Source organism: Rutilus rutilus (genome assembly GCF_951802725.1).
Source record: "Rutilus rutilus genome assembly, chromosome: 18".
Classification (NCBI taxonomy): domain Eukaryota; kingdom Metazoa; phylum Chordata; class Actinopteri; order Cypriniformes; family Leuciscidae; genus Rutilus; species Rutilus rutilus.
In genome coordinates, this window is record NC_140231.1 from 32052444 (window position 1) to 32076304 (window position 23861).

Genomic DNA, 23861 nt, shown 5'->3' on the forward strand with positions numbered 1-23861 from the left:
ATGATAATACTGTGGCTGTGGCTGGTGCTATCCACTCTCCCCAAATTCCTGTCTCTGCCAGTGAACTCTTTGTCACGTTCATCTGATTGAGTCAATGGTTCAACTCGAAACCTTACTTGGTATGGAGTCTGTATCTCCTGTTATTCATGTTTAGATCTGTTTTTTTTATCTGTTCTCTGACAATGCTAGGTGTCAATTCTTGTATTTTTTTGTGCGTATTGGTTCTTTGTGTAAATTCTGGGGGGTGTAACAGGTACAGAAAGTTTCCTGTTAAATGTATATATTGTGTATTAGAATTCACACAAAATTGTTCATTTACATACACCTGATATGACTGCCTAATGGAAGTGTGAGTGCCTTTCCCTTTAATTGCGGTGATGGCATCATGAGTCAATATCATTTCCTGTTCTGTCCCCTCCTCTTCCTCTTTGCGTTGGTGATGCACTGAGAGGTGAGGTTATTTGGGGCTCCTGATAATCTTTTATAATCTTAATTGTAATTGTTGCTTTTATGTCTATATTTTCACTTAATTTATGTATATAATATTATTTTACCTATCTGCGTGGTTATTTTTGTCATTTCATCCCTTTTAAGTTATATTTTAGCATCTGGGCCTAAATGTGGAAATGAGAGCACATGTGACGAGTGTACATCACATTTGCTTTATAGATCAAGCAAGGGCGACTCTCAAACTAAGAGGCTGTTTACATTTGTTTTATATCAGGTATGTTTTCTGTTATATGAGTCTTGTTCAATGTGATTTCTTTCTCTTTGCATTGGTGACACACTGAGAGATAAAGCGAGGGCGACTCTCAAACTAAGAGGCTGTTTACATTTGTTTTATATCGAATAAAAGAACAGTGAAACTGCCTAATGCTGTCTTGTTCTTCTCATACCAACCAAAACACAACGCAGACAACAGACCAGTTACACACACAGTCTAGTTAAAATAAGATAAACAGTATTTGTCTGCTGCTCGGGTGTCCTTCTGAACAGGCAAGAATAGCGTGTCCTTTTACTTTCACTTTCAAAGAGATGCTGCCATTTGTTTCCGGGTTTGTTATGGTCATATAGTGTAGTATTATATCGGTAGTTTTTTCTAAATAGCCATTTTCGTTCATTCTTGTTCACAGAGTTTGTTCACAGGAAAATGATCAGTCTTGCAAGAGTTATTGAGAAGGGAGAGAACTATAGAGAAAGAATAATGCTTAGTCATTTATGAGCATATGAAAACATAAAATAGGACTGTATCAATTCGGCAATGCCAAAATTATGTATTTTAATAATTATTAAGGCTAGACACTACAGGCAAAAACATTGTTTATTCGTGCACTAGTTTTTTTTTGTTTTTTTTATGGGGGAGACCAGGGGCCTGTTTCAGAAAGGAGGTTAAGTGAAAACTCTGAGTATGTTAACCCTGAAATGAGGGAAACTCTGAGTTTTCTGTTTCAGAATGGGAGGTATGTTAAACCTGAGAAAGCAGAGTAAGTCAAGCCTGTTTCAGAAAGAGAGGTAACTTATACTCAGAGTCAGTTACCATGGTAACTTACTCTGTGAACCTAACCCATAGACTGTAAAAAAATATGGACGTAGTGTCCGTGACGTCACCCGTAGGTTTCTGAAGAGCATTTTTGAAGCCTAAAGTAGGCGGAGCCGGCCGTCGCCATCTTGGCCTTGCGTCACTCCCGATAACAGAAAATAGGCAAACAGGCGCGCCGTGAGTGGAGCTGAGGAGCCTGGCCATAGATATGAGCCTGGCTATCTGAAATCACCTAGTTCGACGTGATCGATTTAGCTGATGATTTAAAGCCAATTAAAAGTTCCTATTTTTGCCCTTTGAAATATTATAATAGTTAAAAGACATGGCTACAAGTGAGACTGCGTATTGTGATTCTGTACTATTCTGCTAGTTGAAAATGTATTATGCAGTAACTTAATATTACTTCGAGAGTGTGTGTGTGTGACAGTGATTTATGTGCACACATGTCAGTCTCTCTTTCTTATGGTCCGTCAGCGCGGCATCGCTCAAGTTCGTAGAGAGCTTATTATTCAGTCCATTTTAAATTCTGATTTTGGCCGCCTCTCAAATGGGTTAAACTATAGATATATTGCCTATGAAGTTCAAGTAAATACGCTAGATTCATGTGCATTTATAGCACGGACGGAGAAAGCGCCGACGCCTGCATGATTTCATCTGACGGTACATAAGCATATTATAATCTATATCTGTTCCGTGAGAGCAGAACGAACGAGCCTTTATTGACGTTTTTAAATTTGAAAACTCCAAAAAGCAACGAAATTGTCAGACATCCATTAGTGCATGTTCACAGAGGAAAACAACTGAAATACAGCGCTGGTTGTTCTCTCGAACGATACTCGACGACAATGACGGAACCCAAAGACGTGGGCTTTGTACCCAAGTAATGGGTGTATATTAAATTGTATGAAATAATCCCGAAAAAAAGCACAAACACTGCAGAGAAAGCAAGTTCAGCAGCTAACATTTGCTGAGGTGAAGTGACGGCTAGTAACAACAGACAAACGGCTAGCATTGACAGCGGCAATCCATCTGTCACTCAAGTGGCCACACCCTTAAATTTAAATGGTTATTACCACCAAACTAAACGGATGAGTTATAAAAAAATTCACCCCCCTCACAGTTGTTATGAAGGGCAAAATTAGCTGTATAGACCAAAGCCACATAGAGATCCAGGCTGTAAACATGTTTTTTTCTGCTGTAAAGTTGGTAATTTTAACATGGGGGAGATACAGATTTGACTCACTTCTGCAGCCAGCCCAAGCGGCCAGTTGATGAATTGCAGTTTAACTCACTTCCTTGTTGGTTTCAAGAGAGAGACGGGGAGGTTGCCGCTTGACCTAACCTGGTCAGGAGCAGGTTTTCTTCGGTTAACCCAGAGTTTCTATCGGTCTCCTCCCCTTTTTTAAAGGGGAAGCGGTGTTTAAACACCTCATTCATTCTTTCAGTACATTTTTATTAATAAAATTAATCTTTTATTTATAAATAAAATATTGCTATTTTTACTGCAGTTTTTTTCTATTTTTTTTTTTTTTATAAGATGAAGTCTATATAACTCCTTAACTGGCAACTGAAAACACAGTAGTAGATTAGAGTTACATAATGCAGTTCTAAACAAATTCTACAGAATTAAACCGTGGCATTTACTGGAAATCACTGAACTGTGTTCATCTGTGCAACAAAAGTTGGACCGTCCTCCTGCTGTTCTTCCACACTCTGGGGGCGGAGGGAGAGATAAGAATACCCGTTTATACTTAGATTTAAACTTAGATTATCCACATAAAAATTTGAAATAAATCTGAATGTGTAGATTGTTTGATGTGTAGACACATAATATTAACATTACCTCTGTAGGCCTCTCTGTGGCAGCAGAAACTCTTTATCCCCATCGTCCTGTGAAGATGAGCATTTGGTTGAGTACACTTTATAGCACTATTTGTCATAATTTCTGGTACTTACAACTGCCTGGGGTTCTGTTGGGACAGGAGGCTCCAAAAGACAGATATTACCATCAGAATCTGTTGGGACCAACAAAAAACCCAACCCAAAGTAAAATAAATGGAAATATCAAAAATAGCCTATCTAAAAAATAACACATATGTAAACCTCTTACATTTTATGAAGGCCCATGGATCTTCGGGAGTGACTGGCTCTGCTGCACTGCTGGACACTGGATGCTATTTAGTTATTTAATATGTCAAATGTTTGTGAAGTCAGGTAGCCTACACCCATGATATGCTCAAGCCTTACCTGATTGAATTATGTTTTTATATTTAATTTTCTGCTGCTGCCATGTTCTTTTAATGCCTGCAGGATTGCTCCTACATGAAAATTAAAATTAGGTTGAATAACATACTGTTCTTCCAGTTTCACCTCAGATATTATAACAGTTGGGCAAGTTACTCTAAAATAGTTATTAATGTTATTTTCAACAATGTAATTAGATCAATGTAATAATTACTATCTTTAGAAAGTATTGGTCTACTTATTACTAATTACTAAATCCCATATCAACCTCAACCACTTGAACAATACAAGGAGAGACAAGAAACTGCACTTTTAATGCTTTCAAATAAACAATATACAATTGCATGAACTATTCTTGAATTGACCAAAGTGTGTAGAGGGAGAAGGTTACATAAAAAATATACCTTTTAAAAATGTATGTTAAATCCACTATTGTTTTATACAGAATTGTTCTATAGTCTATGTAATTACATCAGATTTTATTTTAAATTACAGAATAATTAAGAGTTATCCCTTTAATTAAATCACAATATTTAGATTACTTGGTAATTAATTACACCCAACACTGTATAACAGTAATTCCTCTTTTTGTTTGGCGCTGTTGCCATGGTGACTCATAATATCTGCGCTCCATTGATAATGGCTTTTTATAGTTGTGGTGCACGCGCTTAACTCAGGGTCAGTTAACTCAGAGTTGATTGAACTAACTCATTTCAGCTGTTCTGTAACCGAAAACTCAGAGTTTCCCATCTCAGGGTAAGTCAACTCAGAGTTCAAGTTTTAACTCAGAGTTGGTTAAACCTCCTTATTGAAACAGGCCCCAGGGATGGTAGTAACTGCAAGCCTTGAAAAATGAAACCAAGCATCTCGATCACCCCCCCAGTGACTGGTCCTAGTATAGATCAGTCCTAGTAGATAAGATATAGATATAGTCCTAGTATAAACCCAGCCTCCCCATATTATTTAACGTTGCGTTAAATAATATGGGGAGGCTGGGTTTATACTAGGACTATATCTATATCTTATCTACTAGGACTGATCTATACTAGTGAGACCAACTAAACAAATAAATAAATTACACTTCAAATATCTTTTTTTCACTTCAAATATCAGATGGTTTCTGTCATTTGCTGTAGTTTTTATCACGCTGATGTAATTTCAAGTGTTTGTTTTTAGTTACTTGATGCTATAAAAACGGTGGTGTGACGTCATGATTGACAGCTGTGATTGACAGGTTCTCTGAGTGAAGTAGGGTTACTTTTTAAATATGACTATGTGGTTAGTAGTTATATTTACCTTATTTTATCAAGCCTCTTGTCGTACTGCAATCAGCAGACATCAAAACTGGAGTAGAAGAACAGAGGAACGGAGCAGACAGAGGCCACTTAAAGGGTAACAAAACCATAAAACAACTTTTTTTAGTTAATGATTTGTAAGACTGGGGCTTTATTAGTCCTGTTCATTGATTCGAGTAAATTTTTTGACATTTGGGTATAAAGTTAGCCTGGCTAACGTCAGACCTCGTCTCATTGAGACGTGGTCTGGGAACCACATGTTCATTTTCTCGTATTTGAGGCGTGGTTTATGAATGCCCAGAGCCGTTTATTGGGCGCTACGAATGCCTATCAAATGCGCCTGTACGTAGCTCATAGCCATTCGTTTCAATTATACCAGATGACGTATGTAGAGTGACAGAAATTCGACATTCGAAATTCTACAATATATGGACCGATTGCTCTTGTCTGCCTCGTTGCTTCTGCTGCTATTGTATTGGTTTACGTCTGTAAGCTTATCTTTCTGTTTTGAATCATTATTTACTACAGTATCATTCCCTGTTGTTTATACTGCTAAATATAACTTACTCAACATCACACATTAACCTGACATCGCTAGCTTCAATCTAATTCGTTATTGCTAGCACAACACGCTAGTAATTCGCTAGCCTGTTAACATGCCATCTGTGCGCTCTTTATTTATTTATTTAATATATTTTTCTAAAACCAAACGATTACATTACTTTAAATGAGACCACCCCGCAAGATTACTGTTATAAACATGAACCTCGTCTGAAAGGCAAAGGTGGAGGTGTTGCTGTAATTTATAGTAATATTTTTAGAATTACTAAGAAGTCTAGTTTCAAATATAATTCTTTTGAAGTGTTGGTGCTTAATATAGCAATATATAATGTAAATGATAAATCACGTTTGAGATTTGTGCTGGCTACTGTATGCAGGCCACCAGGGCACCATACAGACTTTATCAAAGAATTTGCTGACTTTCTATCAGAATTAATATTGACTGCAGATAAAGTACTAATTGTTGGTGATTTTAATATACATGTAGATAATGAAAAAGATGCATTGGGATTGGCATTTAAAGACATTCTGAACTCACTGTTGGGACTCACAGTAGTCGATTGTCGAGTTCCCGCGCGTGATCATAGGTACTAAACCTATGCGCGTGAACTCGACAATCGATTACTGTGGACTTCGACCGAAAACAGGATGTAAATACAGGTATGTGCGCTGGCTGAATAAACATCATTTTTTTATATATTTCTTTCACATCTACTGCAGTCAGATTCACCGTGTTCACTCAGAAGGAATCACTCACATGACCTGTGCACTTGTAATGACACATCAAGGATGTTAAAAGGCTAAAAGCAGGTTTAAAACTTGCCCCATTGAAATCAACAGGGTGCAAATTTTAAAACGAGGATAACACGGTGTAGGCAACCCCGATTTTTGTCGTTGTTCTCTGTACTGACAGCACTCCAAATGTACAAAAAATTAGCTCAATGTTAAAATTGACCGGAGTTCTCCTTTAATTCATGAAGTCATGTCAAGCATATATATTGTAGCTGAACAGTGACGTGCCGGTAATGGATAGCTTTAGGCTCACATGAGTTAAAAATGTTTTGGTAACACTTTACAATAAGGTCTCGTTTGTTAACATTAGTTAATTTATTAACTAAAATTAACTAGCATTACACTTTTTCAGTACTTATTAATCTTTAATATTAGTTAATAAAAATGCAGTTGTTTATTGGTTGTTCATGTTAGTTCATAGTGTATTAATGTTAACAAACAACTTTTAATAATATATTTTATATTATAATTATAATTATTAATATTATATTATAATAATAATATATTAGTAGATGTTGAAATGAACATTCAGATTAATAAATGCTGGAGAAGTATTGTTCAATCTTAGTTCATGTTAACTAAAACAGTTAACCATGTTAACTAATGAAACCTTATTAAAGTGTTACCAATGTCTTTTTACTAAAAAGTGAAAAAAGGCAAAAGAAATTGAGTTTATAAAAACAAGCAGTAAGAATAAATATTGTAGCACAATTAAAGGACAATGCATGTAAAATAAGATTAACTAAACTGACCAAATGTGAATTCTTTTAACGAAATGCCTACTGTGTGAATATTTAGAAGCATTATTCAACTGTAAGGACCACCCATTAGCCTGATGACGGAGTTCAGTGGCCTGGGCGAAGGTATAATGCGTGTCTTTTCAGCACTCCAGTGAAGCTCACTTCATTTATTGGAATTTAGTTTCAATATTACTTTAGCTCTACGCTTAATCTGACTCCAATTTCAAATGATAATCAAATTTAGATTGTGTTTCTGATTAGAAAATAATCACAAATATTGATTAGCAATTAATTGAGATCTCTGATTATTCTGAGCATCTCATAATTTCAAATATTCGTTCATTAAGGACCCGGTGTCGCTTTGAGACGTCACGTTGCGAATGTGCGCTCACGATCACAAACTAGCCAGTTCTGAAATAGTCAGAGGGTGCAGTGCAACTATTTTACCCTAAGCGACCGCTCACTGCTGACTTCGGTTTGATCTATCCTGTACAGAGATTTACGGAAACACCAGACTGCACTTTAATCTACTAGTAATAATGATTTCTGAAAAATGCAGAATAAATCAAGATGTAACATTTATTTGTCAAGTAAAATGTATCATGCCAATTACACAAGTGGTTAAAAGCCAATTCAGGAATGATAAATACAGTTACTCAAAGATGACTCTAAAAGTAAGCAATGCATTCCTGACAGAGACATACAGTGTGAGTGTTTTCCATTAGGAAAACACTGAATCCGCACTGTATGGGGGATTTTCCTGGTAAAGGGTCCCAAAGACTGCTCTGTCACCTAGCCTTAAATACCCAGACCAGGGGCCTCATTTATAAACGTTGCGTACGCACAAAAGAAGGCGTACGCCGCTCTCTATGCAATAATTGGTATTTATAAAAAGCAAACTTGACAGGAAAATGTGCAGTCCTTCACGCAAACTCTGACCCAGGCGTACGCACAAAAACGGGTTAAATAAGAAATGGCGACACCGTCGGCAGATGGAAGAAACATGTGAAAGTGTGTGAAATTGTGTGAAACTGTAGACCGTTGTGTAAAAGAAATGGCAATACTGCCTCTCATAAATAACATGAAGACTTCACAAAGCAAGTCTTACAATTAACAGCCTATACACGAACACCCGTTTGATCGATCTGCAGTGTAAAACAAACAAAATCACACGAAGATTACAACAGAAATGCAAATTAACACATATTTGCAAAAAGAAAAGAAATATGTTCTGTAATAATATTGGCATGTTATGCAATTCATCCTCATAACACATCTGTAGCTTGTCAGATGCAATCAAATGGATGGTAATAAAATGCCATGATGCCATCACAATGCGTAATGACGCACAATGGCTGATCTTACGCTCTTAGAAGATGTGGCAAATGGAAGGATTCGAAGTGAACGCATCTTCAGACAGCAAGAAGACTTTGATGTCCGACCATTTCTTTTTTATTTCGGCCACGGTCCGAGGTTGTGAGGCTGCAGCATTAACTGTGTCTGCAACCTTTTGCCACTCAAGTGCCTTTTTGGCATTAGTAATGCCCACTCTGTGCCCTCCAAACAACATTTTACTCCTCTTTTCCACCTCGCCAACGATAATTTCTACTTCACATTGAGTGAAGTTACGTTTCTTGGTTTTCCTCTCTGTGTTTGCCATGATTTCGCAATCGATGAATATTAACTTGTGGGCGTTTCACGGACTATTTATGGGCAACTATGGGCGTGACATGAAGCCGCTTCATTTAGAATTGATTGTGATTTATTAAGGGAAAACTGCGTAGGATGTGCGTGCGCACGGTTTTATAAATCCGAATATTTCTGTGCGTACGCACGTCCTATGTTTCATCCGTACGCCACTTCTGACGCAAATCCTACGCAAAGTTTTATAAATGAGGCCCCAGAACAAAAGGGTTGTACCAATATTTTTGGGTCAGTTCATGTACCCCAGGGGGTAGCACCTGGTTTCGGGAGATATCTTGAAGAGACATCACCCAGAGAGGAGAACAGGATTCTCTATCTCAATCTCTATCTCAAGTTCTCAATCTTTCTCATTAAACCAATGACTGCAATGAAATTAAGACCATTTTACCAATCGCACTGAGACACTTAAAATGATACCAAACATGAAAAGGAAAAACAATAGATCAGGGGTCGGCAACAGGCGGCCCGCAGGCCAAACCTGGTCCGCCAGCAATATTTTCTGGCCCGCTGATTATTTTGGAAGTCCGTTTTTTTTTTTTTTTTTTTAATCAGCCTATTTTTATTTTACAATATAAAATTCAGAAGGAATCACTCACATGACCTGTGCACTTGTAATGACACATCAAGGATGTTAAGAGGCTAAAAGCAGGTTTAAAACTTGCCCCACTGAAGTCAACAGGGTGCAAATTTTAAAAAGAGGATAACACGGTGTAGGCAACCCCGATTTTTGTCGTTGTTCTCTGTACTGACAGCACTCCAAATTTACAAAAAAATGAGCTCAATGTTAAAATTGACCGGAGTTCTCCTTTAAACCTTAGGTGTGTATGTGTGTGTCCCGAATAAATAATAATAATAAAAAGGAATAAAGTTCAAAAGTCGGACTGTAAGGCATGATTGCTATTCACACCTTTATTAAAATGGCTGTAATATGTTACCACAATAGTACTTGATCTGTTTAAAATTTAATTTGTTTCCATAGGCCTACTCCGTGTAGCTGGCCCGCCATCTACTGGCTAAAAAAAATGTTGTATAAAAACAATATTTAAGCAAATATCGGCAAAGTTACTTGCCGACCCCTGCAAAAGATTCACAAGATACATCATATGTGATATAGACATTCTTAGTGAACTTTTGGTGACTTGACTCACAAGAAGAGGAAGGGAGGAGGGAGAGGGGGATGCAGAGATAAGGAAGAAGAAACGTTTGGACAGGACAATGTCCTGTGCTCTGTCTTTGCTATCTTCTGTCCAGGGTGTGTTTATGGCTTTATTGCAGGGTGAGTTTGGTCTTAGCAGGAAAATCAGTTCTTACACCACTGTCTATAAATACTGTAGATGTGTGAGTTAAACACAAAGTAAAATGAGCAATTTAATAAGCTTTTCTAATATCCGTCACTCAAATGTCACGTTTGTGTCTTTGTCTCTGTTTTTTAAAACATTTTATTTGTTTGAATGCTTTCATGCTTTTCATGTGTTCATGTCTATTTCTTACAAGATCAATGTTCATTCTTTAACTTGAGGAAAATCAGTAACATATCCTTTAAAAAAAAAATCATGGATTACATGAATAATTCTGACCAACCAAAAGTAAAGCTTTTATGAAATAACTACTAATTTAGAGCATGGAATAATTGTTTTGTTGTCCACACACAGAGAAAACGCTGATCAAGCACTGAAAGCAGGGAACACAAAATTACAACAAACTCTGAGTTCACAAGTATGTTCAAGTTTCCTTTACATCAAAGAAAAATATGGTTGTCTCTCATTATCTAAAATCTATTTTAGATTATCTAAATCTATCTATTATTTCACACTAAAGCATTGATTAAATATTTCTGTATGTTTGTTTTTCAGTGACATCATTCACCATTGCAGTGTCATCATGTGCATTATTCAGACATGAGACTGAAGGGGATATCTACTCTGAAGGAGCTGCTTTTCCATTTGTCAAGGTACATGTAATCGAATTTCAGTGAAAATGTATGTTCCTCTATATTAACAGCTTTTTTTCTCTGTGTTAATCAATAATGCATTTACTTTTTTTGGAATTCACTAACATTAAACATTTAGCAGAGTAGAAGTTTTTTGTATCCATGTGCATAGATTTTCACTAAGAAATCAGTACTTTAACTTGGTTATAACTAGCAAGAATCCCCAAAGATTAAGTAATTTGTTTAATTTGATTTGGTAGTAATTTGTTAGTATTTAGTGTATTTTGATTATTCTGCACTAGGCTCTTACAAAGGTGAATCAACGTTTGACGGAGCGGTGTGTAATAGTGGTGATACCTGCCAACACACAGGACATGAATCACCTGAACAGCAACATCACACAATACGGTAATAGTAGAGGAGTTTTTCTCTCTTTTTTATTTTATGATTCTGAAGAATGCTCTTTCCCATACAATAAATGCATGCAGTGAAACTAGAAACAGCATTTCAGCCTGATATTCACATATTTTACGAATTGGCCAATTCGTATGAATTCATACGAATGACCTACCCCTGACCCCGCCCCTAAACCTACCCATCACGTGGGTTTAGACAAATCGTACAAATTCGTACGAGTGAGGTCGTACGAATTAGTACGAATTAGCCAACTTTTTATCATTCGTACGAATTGGTCGTGAGATAGCGTTGAAATATCATATGGCTATACTTATAACACTTACTGTAAAGTGAAGCATCAGTCGTATTGATTACCTTTCATTACATAGAAAAGAACAGAGTGAACATTCTACAAAACTTTTTGTTGTGGTCCATGCAAAAAAAAAAAAAAAAAGTGACAATGACATTTTGATTAAATGGTGAATGTTCTTTTTTATGACCTATCCCTTACTGCAGACCCTAAAGCACCTAATTTCAGTATCAACATATATAAAAAAGATGTCATGTTATTTTACTAAACACAATGTTGTGATGCTGTCTGTCCAGATCTGAACTGTGAGATCGCTGATGAAAAACCCATCCTTGAACATCTTGAAGAGATCAAGCCTGTTCTCTTCCTGTCCACAAACCCAGAGGATGTGAAAAAGGCCATCGATGAAAGTGATGCATCAAGTTTTTTCATTTATTTTTTCTTCATTTATGTCAGAGCAGTTTCAAATAGGCAATGTACAGGTTTGCATCCATTACTCACAGCAACATATATTACCTATATCGCTGCAATATTAAAGAATTTACCTACAATATCTTCACTTTTGTGAATTTTTTGCAAGTACTTGTAACCAGTGTTGGGGAAAGTTACTTTTAAAAGTAATGTGTTACAATATTGCATTACTCCCTAAAACACTAACTAATTGTGTTACCTTTATGGAAAGTAATGCATTACATTACTTTTGCGTTACTTTTTCTCACTTGGGCTTGCTTGTTTGTTTGTTTTTTAATAACAAAAACAAAAGTTCTATTTTTGGCAAATGTAAAGGCCCTTTCTCACAAAACTTGAAATGAATGGAAAAATGAAGGAAATGCAAATTCAGCAAAGTACATTAGATGGCACAGCTCTTCTCAGCTGTGCTGCCATTCTGGGGTGCGTTTCCCAAAAGCATCGTTAGCCAACTATATGGTCGCAAGTTCCGTCGTTATCAGCATAGTTCAACGATTTGGTGTTTCCCGAAACCATCGTTCCAACGAACGTTCGCAAACAGCATCGCAAACTTGTGTGGTTGGAACGACAGCTCTCGAGCTGTGGTTAGAAGCATAGTTTCTTTCTAGTTTACATGAGATGTAGACTGAATAAATCCTTATCTTTAGCAAAATAAGCAAGCTGACATTCAGTACAACCCGTGTTATTTATTTAGAATACATACAAATGTAATTTATGTCTTTTAGTTTGTCAAGAGATTTAAAGCAAAGCACCGTTTTTGAAGACTGCGCATGTGCGAACGTGCTCTACTATGTAAGAACGAGCCAAATATTGAGTCTGGTAATAAAGCAAAATAACTGAGAAAAATTATAAATGGTCTTCAGATGCCATGTCTGTAACTTATATGACAAAATCTAGCGTTAATTCGATCTCAAACAGATTAATTAAAATAAGTTATTAGTCCACCACATGCGAGACGTCATAAACCAACGTGGTTGAACGATACTTTGCGACATACGGTTTTGGGAAACAGTCGTGACTAGCTAGTTGATTTCTCCAACGATGCATCGTACTATGGTAGTTAAGCAGTGAGCTATATAGTTGTATGGGAAACGCATCCCTGGATTGCAGAAACATAGGACGCCTGAGATGGTTAATAAAGTGGTTAATAAAATGAGATTAAATGGGATATTAGTGTTATTTAACATATTTAATTACTTCAGGTTTGTAATATTTTGAGTTTGCATTTCACTGTTTTTATTCATTTTGAGGAATACTAAATCTGTTTTTATGCAAGTGAGATGAGTATATGCCTGCTCACATTTAGTCTATAGAACTACTAAACCCATCATGATCACACAACGCCTCTGCACTTACTCATGATTTCTCTCAACATGGGGACAGGAGAGGTGTCAGTCAACAAATGAGAAAGCAAAGTAAATTGTGTTACTTTTTTGAAAATAACTCAGATATTTTGTTGTAAATTTAAAAGTAATGCGTTTCTTTGAAAAAAAGTTATCTGATTATATTGCTAGCGTTACTTGTAATGCGTTACCCCCAAAACACCTTGTAACAGTCTGGCTTTTTTCTGCATCTTCTAAGCTAATTTTGGGAAATCTGTGGAATGAGGCAAAAGAGAGCATTATATAAATCCAGTGCTCCAGTGAAAAAGTGGGCATTTGCTGCATGCAGTTAATGTTTACCTGATAGTTTACAGTAACACTTTTAAATGGTAATGGCAATGTTTTTCAGATTATGGTGCAGCCACCATGTTCCAGAAAGATTACCACGAGTACAGTGATGAAGTGTTACGTGTGGCCTTTGATGGTGATGGAGTCCTGTTTTCAGATGAGTCAGAGAAAGTATTCCAAAAACAAGGGATAAAAAGTTTCTTGGATCATGAATACGAAAATGAGGACAACGCTTTGAAATCGGTGAGAATGTTGGTCCGAAACCAACATGTTAGTACTGCTGAATCTCAGATGGCTCAGTTAACCCATGTTATATTTTAGATTCACAAGGTACATGTTGCACAGCCTTGTTATTTAAAGTAATATATAAAGGAACTTTCTACTGAAACAAAACAGTCAATATTGCATCTAAAATGTAAGTGACTTAATTGTAACTGTTTATTGAACTGTTGAAATCAATGTCACATTTTCAATCGTGATGGTATTCAGGAAAACGTACTCGGTTACTAGCGTAACCTCGGTTCTCTCTAGAGAAAGGAACGAGTACTGCGTAGAATACGCTAGGGGGAAAATCCTTTTCCACGAGAATACTGAAGCCAAAAAATTATCCTTAATTTTGTATTAATGTAAAACGCGTTGCGGCAGCATACAGACATAGGCGTGGCAGCTCGCGCGCCTATTGGCTGGTCTGCTGGCAACTGCTTAAGCCTATCGAGCGAGACCTAGAGTGACGTCAGACCCAATGAGGGCGCTTCGCGCCCTCTGCGTCACGTCCCGCCGAGACGGGCGTGGCTTAGGTCTATAAATACCGCTCGCAGGCATTATATCTCTGGTTTTTCATAGTCGAAGCAACCAGAGCGCGTGCAGGCACGGCAGGATACGCAGTACTCGTTCCTCTCTCTAGAGAGAACCGAGGTTACGTTAGTAACCGAGTACGTTCTCTTACGAGAGATTCTCTCGTACTGCGTAGAATACGCTAGGGGAACCTACTGTAAAACGCCGTGCGTGCTGGGATCTGATACTATAGACTCAAGGGCGACAGCCCGGAGTTCATACAGTACATAATCACCCAGGGGACTCACAGGGAATCCTGGAAGAGAGGGGGGTTTTAGCCACTATCTTCCTTATAGCAGCATAGAGCAAGGATTGCAATACTCAATAGCTGCATAACTGACAGCGGCAGTTATGAGATTTTGGCCATACTAGACCGACAGTAGTCTGGCCTGTAGTGCGGGAACCTCTAGGTTGTAAAACCTTATAAATGTAGACGGAGAGGCCCAGCCTGCCGCCATACAAATATCTTGCAAGGCAATCCCACTTGACCAGGCCCACGATGAAGCCATGCTTCTCGTGGAGTGCGCTTTGACACCCAGAGGGCACAGCATGCCCTTGGTTGTGTAAGCTAGCGCTATTGCGTCCACTACCCAACTGGATAGGGTCTGTTTCGAAGCGGCTAGTCCCTTAGAACGCCCGCTGAACGAAACAAAGAGCTGCTCCGTCTGTCTGAAAACAGACGAGCGAGACACATAAGCTCTTAACGCCCTGACTGGGCAAAGGGAGCTTTCGTCCATATTTCCTTCAGTGACCGGCAGAGCAGACAGGGAGATGACCTGTGCTCTGAACGGTGTATTGAGGGATTTAGGAACATAACCGTGCTTAGGTTTGAGTATAACTCTAGAGTCATTCGGCCCAAATTCCATGCACGTCGCGCTTACTGAGAGCGCGTGTAAGTCCCCTATGCGCTTCACTGAAGCGAGAGCCAGAAGAAACGCCGTCTTGAAAGACAGGTGTTTAAGATCAATCTTCTGCAAGGGCTCGAATGGATGACCTTTCATGGCTTCCAGTACCGTAGAAAGGTCCCATATAGGGACTGTGGGAGGTCTGGGAGGATTCAGTCTCTTAGCTCCTCTAAGGAAGCGAATGACTAAATCGTTCCTTCCAATAGACTGGCCGAGCGTGGTCGAAGAGAACACTGCTATGGCCGCTACACAGACTTTGAGCGTGGAAGGGGACCTGCCCTTATCCAACAGCTCCTGTAGGAAGGAGAGAACCTCCGTCACACCGCAATGCAGGGGTGACACACCACGAGCTGTGCACCAGCTAGAGAACACTGACCATTTTGAGGCATAGAGACGTCGCGTAGACGGAGCTCTGGCCTGTGTGATAGTGTTTAACACTCCCTGTGGGAGGTCAGCGGGTACCCGTTGATGGCCCACACATGGAGGGACCACAGCTCTGGGTGAGGATGCCAAATCGAGCCGTTGGCTTGAGAAAGGAGATCCCTCCTCAGAGGCACTGGCCACGGGGCGGTGCTCGCTAACTGCATCACAATTGGGAACCAGGGTTGGTTCATCCAAAGTGGGGCTACAAGCAGCACTGAGCATCCTTCTTCCCTGACCCGTTCTACCACCTGAGTCAGGAGGGAGACGGGGGGAAAAGCGTAGAGAGGACGGCGAGGCCACTCGTGGGTCAGCGCGTCCTTGCTCTTCGAGAAAAATTCCGGACAGTGAGCGTTTTCTTGAGACGCGAACAGGTCTACTTCCGCTCTGCCGAATTTCTTCCACAGCAGCTGGACTGTCTGTGGGTGCAAAGACCATTCTCCTGTCGGAACCTGGTTCCTGGACAGTCTGTCTGGTCCTATATTTAGGAGCCCTGGCACGTGCGCTGCTCTCAGCGAGAGTAGGTTGCTGCGGCTCCATATCAGGAGGCGCCTGGTTAGCCTGTACAGAGTCAGAGACCTGAGGCCGCCCTGGCGATTTATGTAGGACACCACTGAGACGTTGTCTGAACATATTAGCACGTGGTGTCCCTTTATGCGGGGACAAAAGCGCGTGAGCGCTTTGCTCACTGCCAACATTTCGAGGCAGTTGATATATAAGAGCTTCTCCTGCTTTGACCATTGGCCAAAAAGCGGTCTGCCCTCGAGCAGCGCTCCCCATCCCGAGGTGGATGCGTCCGTGGACACCACCATCACTCTCGAGGAAGTCCCCAGGCTTACACCTGATTGGTACCAGTCCTTTGCCTCCCAAGGTTTCAAAGCTGCAATGCATGCTTGATTGACCTTGACGCGAAGCCGACCGGAGGCCCACGCTGTGCGTGGCACTCTCTTTCTGAGCCAGAACTGCAGTGGGCGCATGCGCAGAAGGCCCAACTGGAGAACTGAAGATGCTGAGGCCATCAGACCGAGCATCCTTTGAAAGGCTTTGAGAGGGACTATCGCGCCGCAGCGGAACGAGCCGGCTGCGCGCCGAATGTCCAGTGTGTGCTGAGATGACAGGCGTGCTGTCATTAGCAGCGAGTTCAGCTCTATTCCCAGAAAAGATATAATCTGTCTGGGGAATAGCGAGCTCTTTTCCCAGTTCACTTGCGAGACCGAGATTCTCGTGGTGATCGAGTAAAATGGTCCTGTGCTCTATGAGCTCTGAGTGAGATTGGGCTAGAATCAGCCAGTCGTCCAGATAGTTCAGCACTCGTATGCCCCGTAATCTGAGGGGTGCGAGCGCTGCGTCCATGCACTTCGTAAATGTACGGGGTGCCAGGGACAAGCCGAAAGGCAGGACTGTGTACTGATATGCCTGGCCCTCGAAGGCGAATCTCAAAAATCGCCTGTGACGTGACGCTATCTGTATTTGAAAATACGCGTCCTTTAGATCTATTGACACAAACCAGTCCCTCTGGCGGACATGCACGAGGATTTTTCTGGTTGTGAGCATCCTGAACTGGCGCTTCATAAGCGCTCTATTCAGCTGCCGCAGATCTAGTATGGGTCTGAGACCCCCGTCTTTTTTGGGCACCAGGAAGTATCTGCTGTAAAGCCCCCCTTCCGCTTTGAGCTTGAGATAGGGGTTCTATAGCCCCTTTGCTCAACAGTTTCAAAATCTCGGCTCGAAGTAGATGAGCTACTTTCGATTCTACCGTGGTCTCGACGCGCGCCATGAAGCGGCGAGGGCGTCGGCGAAACTGCAGCGAATAGCCTTCTTTTATGATGTTCAGCACCCATCTCGAAACCACGGGAAGCTTTTCCCACGCAGGTGCGCGAGTAGCTAGGGGCTGGATGCGAAGCACGCTCTGATCGGTTCGCGATACAGCGGCTTTTGTGTGCTGTGACATAAGCGTCGCGCTCATGACATCTGAGGCAGGGGGCGCGCTGATAACAGCGGGCAGAATGCCCGCGCTCGACTCCTCTGCAGTGTCTAGCTGAGAGGAGGAGGGCTGGGCTAGTTTCATGTCTGTGTGTGGGCGTGGGCGCAGAGCAGCGGGCACATACACCACCTTTACAGCATTGCTCGCGTGAGCAGAGCATATGCATACTGGTCCTGTATTTACAGGGACCGTGAGACATGTGGTAGCGTTTGTGGGCACTGGGTAGTGGGCACTTTTGCTACGTTTGAAGCGCAATCGATCTGAGTCGATTTTATGTGCGCGAGCCCTGTGTGAAGGGCTGTGCTTGTGTGTAGGAATGGGCACTGAGTAGTGGGCATTTTGTCTACACATGAAACACCGTCGGCCGTGGCCGGGACACCAGAAAATACACTCTTTAAGGGATTTATCTGGGTAGCCGTAAAAACGGCTTTTGTGTGCAGGCAAGCGGGCAATGGAACCGGCTTGTTGGCTGCTAAATACGCTGGACCAGTCACACTTCCTGGAACTGGACGAGCGGCAAGCTTTGGTGGAAGTCCGGCCGCAGCGGGACTTGGACACCGTCGCTTTCCTAGGCATGCTAGGACGATTTCGGGGCCTCTGGCTTCAACGCAATCTTTTGCCGCGGGCCACGCGGGGCGGGGCGGCGGCCGGATGAGCGAGACCGCGGTCTCGAGCTCTGGGTTTGGCGGCGTTGTGAAGAGGAGGCGGTGGGCGGAGGCTTAGGCTGTGAGCTCTGAGCAGACGGTTTCGCACGGCCTGCTGCAGAACTGGAGCGCTTCGGGAGGAAGTGCTTCATGGCCTGGGTCGCTTTCTGCACCTCAGCGAACCTATCGGCGAAATCTTTGACCGAGGTTCCGAAGAGGCCGGCAGGGGAAAGTGGCGCGTCGAGGAACACGTGCGTTCTGACTCAGTCATGTCCGAGAGCGTCAGCCACAGATGTCTCTCAGACACGGTGAGCGAGGCCATGCTCCGTCCAATGGCCTGTGCTGCTGACTTGGTGGCGCGAAGAGCGAAGTCTGTAGCGCTCCTCAAGTCCGGCACGCAGATTGCGTCAGGTCCTCTCTCGTCCAGCTGACGGAGGAGATCGGCCTGGTATATCTGGAGCGTGGACATGGTGTGCAACGCTGACGCGGCCTGCCCAGCGGTGGAGAAAGCGCGGCGGAGCAGGGCTGACGTCGTGCGGCAGGCTTTTGAGGGCAGCGCCATCTTAGCACGCCGTCCAGCAGAGGGCGGGCATAAGTGCGCTGCAATAGCCTCTTCGACCGGCGGTAAGGAGTGGTAGCCTCTGTTCTTTGCGTCGTCGACAGCGGAGAACGCCAAAGAGACAGAGGATCGTGTCCTGGCCGAAAAAGGGGAGCCCCAAGACTTAGCGACTTCTTCATGAAGCTCAGGAAGAAAAGGCGCTGGCTTGGATGCAGGTGAAACGCGCTCCCCAGGCAGGAAGTAGCCGTCCAGCCGGTTGTGAGCAGGCTGCTCAGGCGTAACCCACTCGAGGCCGAGGCTCGCCGTGGCTTGAGTGAGCACGCGCATGAGCGCCGCCTCAATGCTCGCTCTCTTACCCGTAGAAGCACGGGCAGGGGGGGCGGGATCCTCAGAGCTCGCCCAGTCCTCACTGCCTGATGCTATGAGAGAGCAGGAATCCCCCTCTCGCAGCAGCGCGTCGATCTCATCAGCGTCATCAACAGAAGCGGCGGCAGACCGCGGCCGCTGTCCGTCCGGAAGTGAAGCTGATGAAACCGGAGAAGCAGGCGGGCGCACCGGTGAGCTTTGACGGCTGGGAGAGGGCTCCGGGATTCGCTGAGCGCGGCGCTTTTTACAGCGCGGCACAACAGCAGGTGTGGGCGCAGTCTTGCTGAACAGTCGCTAATGGCAACAGCTCGCAGTGATGGCAGCCGCCATCAGCGAGCGCGAGAGCTGCATGTTCTTGACCCAGGAAGGAAGCGCAGATGACATGGCGGTCCCCGTCGCTGAGTGTGGCTTTGCACGAGCCGCAAGAAGGCATCTTGAAAAAGACGCAGCTCTTTTAGACAGTGTGAGTCGCGCCGGCGAACACACACACACAGTGCAATAAAGGATATGGGCGCTGGATAGCGCAGCAGGAAGGCGATGAAGGCGGCGCGGCCAGCAGCTTCGTCGACTCGTCCCGCTGAAGTGCTTCTTCAACAGCGCGGCTTCTTCTCGGATCCAGCAATGTGAGTTGCTTCGCTGAAGGATGAAAAATCAGAGATATAATGCCTGCGAGCGGTATTTATAGACCTAAGCCACGCCCGTCTCGGCGGGACGTGACGGAGGGACGTGACCCTCATTGGGTCTGACGTCACTCTAGGTCTCGCTCGATAGGCTTAAGCAGTTGCCAGCTGACCAGCAAATAGGTGCGCGAGCTGCCTCGCCTATGTCTGTATGCTGCCGCAACGCGTTTTACATTAATACAAAATTAAGGATAATTTTTTGGCTTCAGTATTCTCGTGGAAAAGGATTTTGCCCCTAGCGTATTCTACGCAGTACGAGAGAATCTCTCGTAAGAGAACAGCACTCGTCATGTGAGGTTGCTTAACTGTATCATATGTTAAAAATATAAAAACTCCACATTTTTTATTTTTATAGGCAGTATGTTGTTAACTGAGTTTCTTTGTGTGAGCTGCTCTGTAGGCCTAATATATTTATTATCCACTATCGATCGCAACTTACAATAAATGTAATAAAATCAGAATCATTCTCTGGGTTTAGTGATTCCAGTTATTTTTGTTATTTATGTTATAATCAGGCTACTTGTCCGGTCGGGCAAGTAAAAGTCTCTTTTACTTGTCCCTTCAAAAAAATCCACTTGTACCCCGGACAAGCGCTTATGTCGAACCCTGTATTCTGAATAGATATTAGGTTGAAACATTTAGCTAACATTCAGCACACGACAATTTTAGTGTTATAATTAATTAACTCTGGCAATAATGTGGCAATAATGTGTTTGTGTGTGTAATTATTTTGCAGGGCCCACTAAGTAAGTTTTTTCAAGCATTGGTACATCTCCATCTCAAGTTTGCTGAATTACCTCCGAAAAATCGTCCAATTCGTGCCTACTTGGTAACATCACGTGGCACAACAGGTGATGGATTAAGAGTCCTGAAGACTCTTCGGGAGAACAGGCTGGAGATAGATGAGGCATACTTTCTGTGTGGTGCCCAAAAAGTGTCTGTGCTGAAAGCAATCAACCCTCACATCTTCTTTGATGACCAGATGCAACACATTGACGGAGCCCTTCAAAATGAGGTTATTTGTGCTCATGTGCCTTATGGTGTGTGCAATAAAAGTGATTCAGAATAAAACCAAATATGATTTGTAAAGGAGTGACATGCGCTGCCCTGCTTGTGGTGCAGCACAATCCTTTCTTCTATTATGTGATTTATAAAGTCAGAACAGTAAAATTTGGTGTTTGTTTGTGATATTGTTAAAGGTTTAAAGTATATATTAAATTAAGGCAAAAGCTGATTTTAAGGTTTTAATGGTGAAATGAATCAATAAAACATGGCTTGAATCACTCACTATTGTCTGTACATTCTTCAGAACCAATGACTCATAAATTTATTGAAGTGATGTAGGCTATATTCTCTTACACCCATGACGTAAACAAGACGTGCAAGCTGTGATTTTGATTAGACCTAAAGATTGCCATACCAAGCTTGTGTAACGGGACTGTAAGTCTCGTCTCGTAGGGGGAAAATTAGAACACTACCCTGGGAGACTTAAAAGCAAAAGGATATTAGTCCCTGTTCCAGTGCTTTGAGCCTCAATATGCAATATGTTATGTATATGTTTTATCTTACTATATTTTATACTACAGGAATAGGTAGCGTAGGCTTCAGGTGAGTATGTCGACACGGTGGCTTCCTGAAGTGTATGTGGTGAAAAATAAATTGAAATTCACATCCCCACCCACCTAATCCTAATAGTGTACGTGAGACGCCCCTACCCAAGTTCAAAAATAACTGTCAAATGTCTTAATTTGATCAATTGGTAATTTATTTCTCCTTCCCTAAGTAAATTATATTTCTGCTGGAAGGATCTGTTTCAATGGAATAAAATAACAAAAAAATAACAAAAAAATAAAAATAAAGTTTTAAATTCCTTGTTTTCTTGAAAGACCATCAAATGGTTAACACTTTCAAAACAAACCTCTTTTAACACCTTAAAAGTGTTTCCCAAAATGAATGTCAGTATAGGGCACAACCTTATTTACAGACAACACTGGATATAGATGACTCTTATAGTTCAATCCAAATGATTCACTTTATAAACCCACTCCACCCAAATGACTCACTTCAAATAACTCATTTCGAATATGACTATAACCTTGAAATCACTTAAACGATTCTCATGAATCAATTTTATGATTCAGTTTCCAAACAACTCAGTTATCACAAACACAGTTCAAATTGACAGTTGAAACCCTCAGTTTGTTCAAACACTCAGTTCGGTTCACACTATATCAGTGAAGTGTTCGTGTGTGTGTGTGTGTGTGTGTGTGTGTGTATCGAACTGTTGTACCAGTCTGTGGCAACGACGACTTTGATGTGATGACTTGTGATGAATTAATGAACAGCTGAGACAAGACAGTGAGATGTCGAAAGGATGGACAAGAAACAAGAAAAAACACAGAAAAGTTTCAGCGCGACCCAGGAAAAACTCAGGAACTTTCTGGAACAAAATGGCGCAGCTCAGCCAGCTCGCACGTGGCACGCATAGATCGAATGATCTTAATCACACACGAAAATGTCTCTCAAAAACAAATCTTGATCATGGACGATCGTCAGTCTCTAAAAAAAAAAAAACGAATCACTCCTTCAAAACCGATCGTTCAGCTCACAGACGCATCCTAGCGCACTAACAAGTGCACTTAAATGATTCACCAAAAAAAAAAATCAATCTCTCTCGCTCCAACACAGTTTATGGATCACTCAGAAAAACAGTAGGACGCTCAAAAATTCTTAGTCAGAATAACGTCAAAAACAACAGTGTTCCGCACGAAACTCACGGCTCCAGCAACTCTCTCTTGTGCTCTCAGCCAGTCTCCAACACCGTTCTCTGTCCAATGACGCAATCAGCCGAACTTATGTTTAACTACGTCTCCAGTCTCACACACTGTACACGAAACTTAATCTAACCATGCACCGCTGTCTTACATTATAGTTTCAGCGAAAAAAGAAAATTCGACTTCTCGTGCTGCGATCATGGTGTGTCTGCCTCGTAACACTGCTCGCCTCACTCTCTTCTTCCCAGACGTCTTTGCATCTCCCGCGAGCACGCCGGAGAAAGAAAAACCCGTCAAAATAAAAGTCCCCATAGAGAAAAATACCTCCGTTACATTCCCTCCTGCTAAACCTTGCCATACCATCGACATCTCCAGACAGCCTGCCCCTGGAACATAAACAGAACACAATTTAAAAGTGCAACATTGTACAAAATACATTTTTTTCAATCTCAAAAAAGTTCACACATATTTCTCATCACAACCTCAGTTAATGTTTTCTTTTTTCTACCTTATTTCATCAGATAATCAGCTCTATACCTCATAGGTAATTTACCACGATTTTGTCTTTGAGAGCGTCTGAGCTCTCAACATCTGAAATGTCAGCATCATCAGAATCTTCTTGTACCCCCAACTCTACTATAGGGACCACATCTTGTACTACATTCTCCTGTTCTCGTATTAAGCTCTCTCTTTGTTCTACATCATTGGTTTCCATCTGTACCACCCTTTTATTTCTACTATGTGCAGTGGCTGGAAAACACACAAGATCTGGGAATTCGGTTTCAGAGTCTGACTGGTTTACGGGTCTACATGTGGTTGTACGTGGCGTACTAGATGACAAAGGAAATGTGCAATGACGGAGCTGATCTCGGTGTACTACTCTGGACGGACCCCCCTTTTCAGGTTTGACGGTAAATACAGGTATGCCTCTTGTGGAGTGAGCTCTTACACCTATGTGACACGGGAGGCCCAGTGAGGTGCATGCCAGAGCAATAGCATCCACTATCCATCTAGATAGCGTGAGTTTTGTGACCGGCAGCCCTTT

General features: G+C 41.9%; 1 protein-coding gene across 4 annotated transcripts; it reads left to right on the forward strand.

The window, feature by feature from the left end:
- The first annotated feature begins 424 nt into the window (after nt 1-424).
- Nucleotides 425-21328, forward strand: LOC311276823 (cytosolic 5'-nucleotidase 1A-like). 4 transcript variants are annotated; one of them, XM_084386766.1, is made up of 8 exons: nt 425-451; nt 595-724; nt 10529-10592; nt 10730-10827; nt 11109-11214; nt 11809-11922; nt 13712-13893; nt 20779-21328. In XM_084386766.1, coding segments are annotated over exons 3-8 (834 nt in total). In that variant the 5' UTR covers nt 425-451; nt 595-724; nt 10529-10591; the 3' UTR covers nt 21112-21328. The 4 variants fall into 4 exon arrangements, with proteins under 4 accessions (XP_084242892.1, XP_084242893.1, XP_084242895.1 ...); XM_084386767.1 differs by having other exon boundaries at nt 670-724; XM_084386769.1 differs by lacking the exon at nt 425-451 and adding an exon at nt 5117-5176 and having other exon boundaries at nt 593-724.
- Nucleotides 21329-23861: the final 2533 nt, after the last annotated feature.

What these genes read in the sequence shown, in the direction of transcription:
- LOC311276823 (XM_084386766.1), top strand. An exon ending in CTGCTTTTCCATTTGTCAAG is followed by an intron (nt 10,828 to 11,108) that starts GTACATGTAATC and finishes ATTCTGCACTAG; the next exon opens with GCTCTTACAAAGGTGAATCA. An exon ending in AGGACAACGCTTTGAAATCG is followed by an intron (nt 13,894 to 20,778) that starts GTGAGAATGTTG and finishes ATTATTTTGCAG; the next exon opens with GGCCCACTAAGTAAGTTTTT.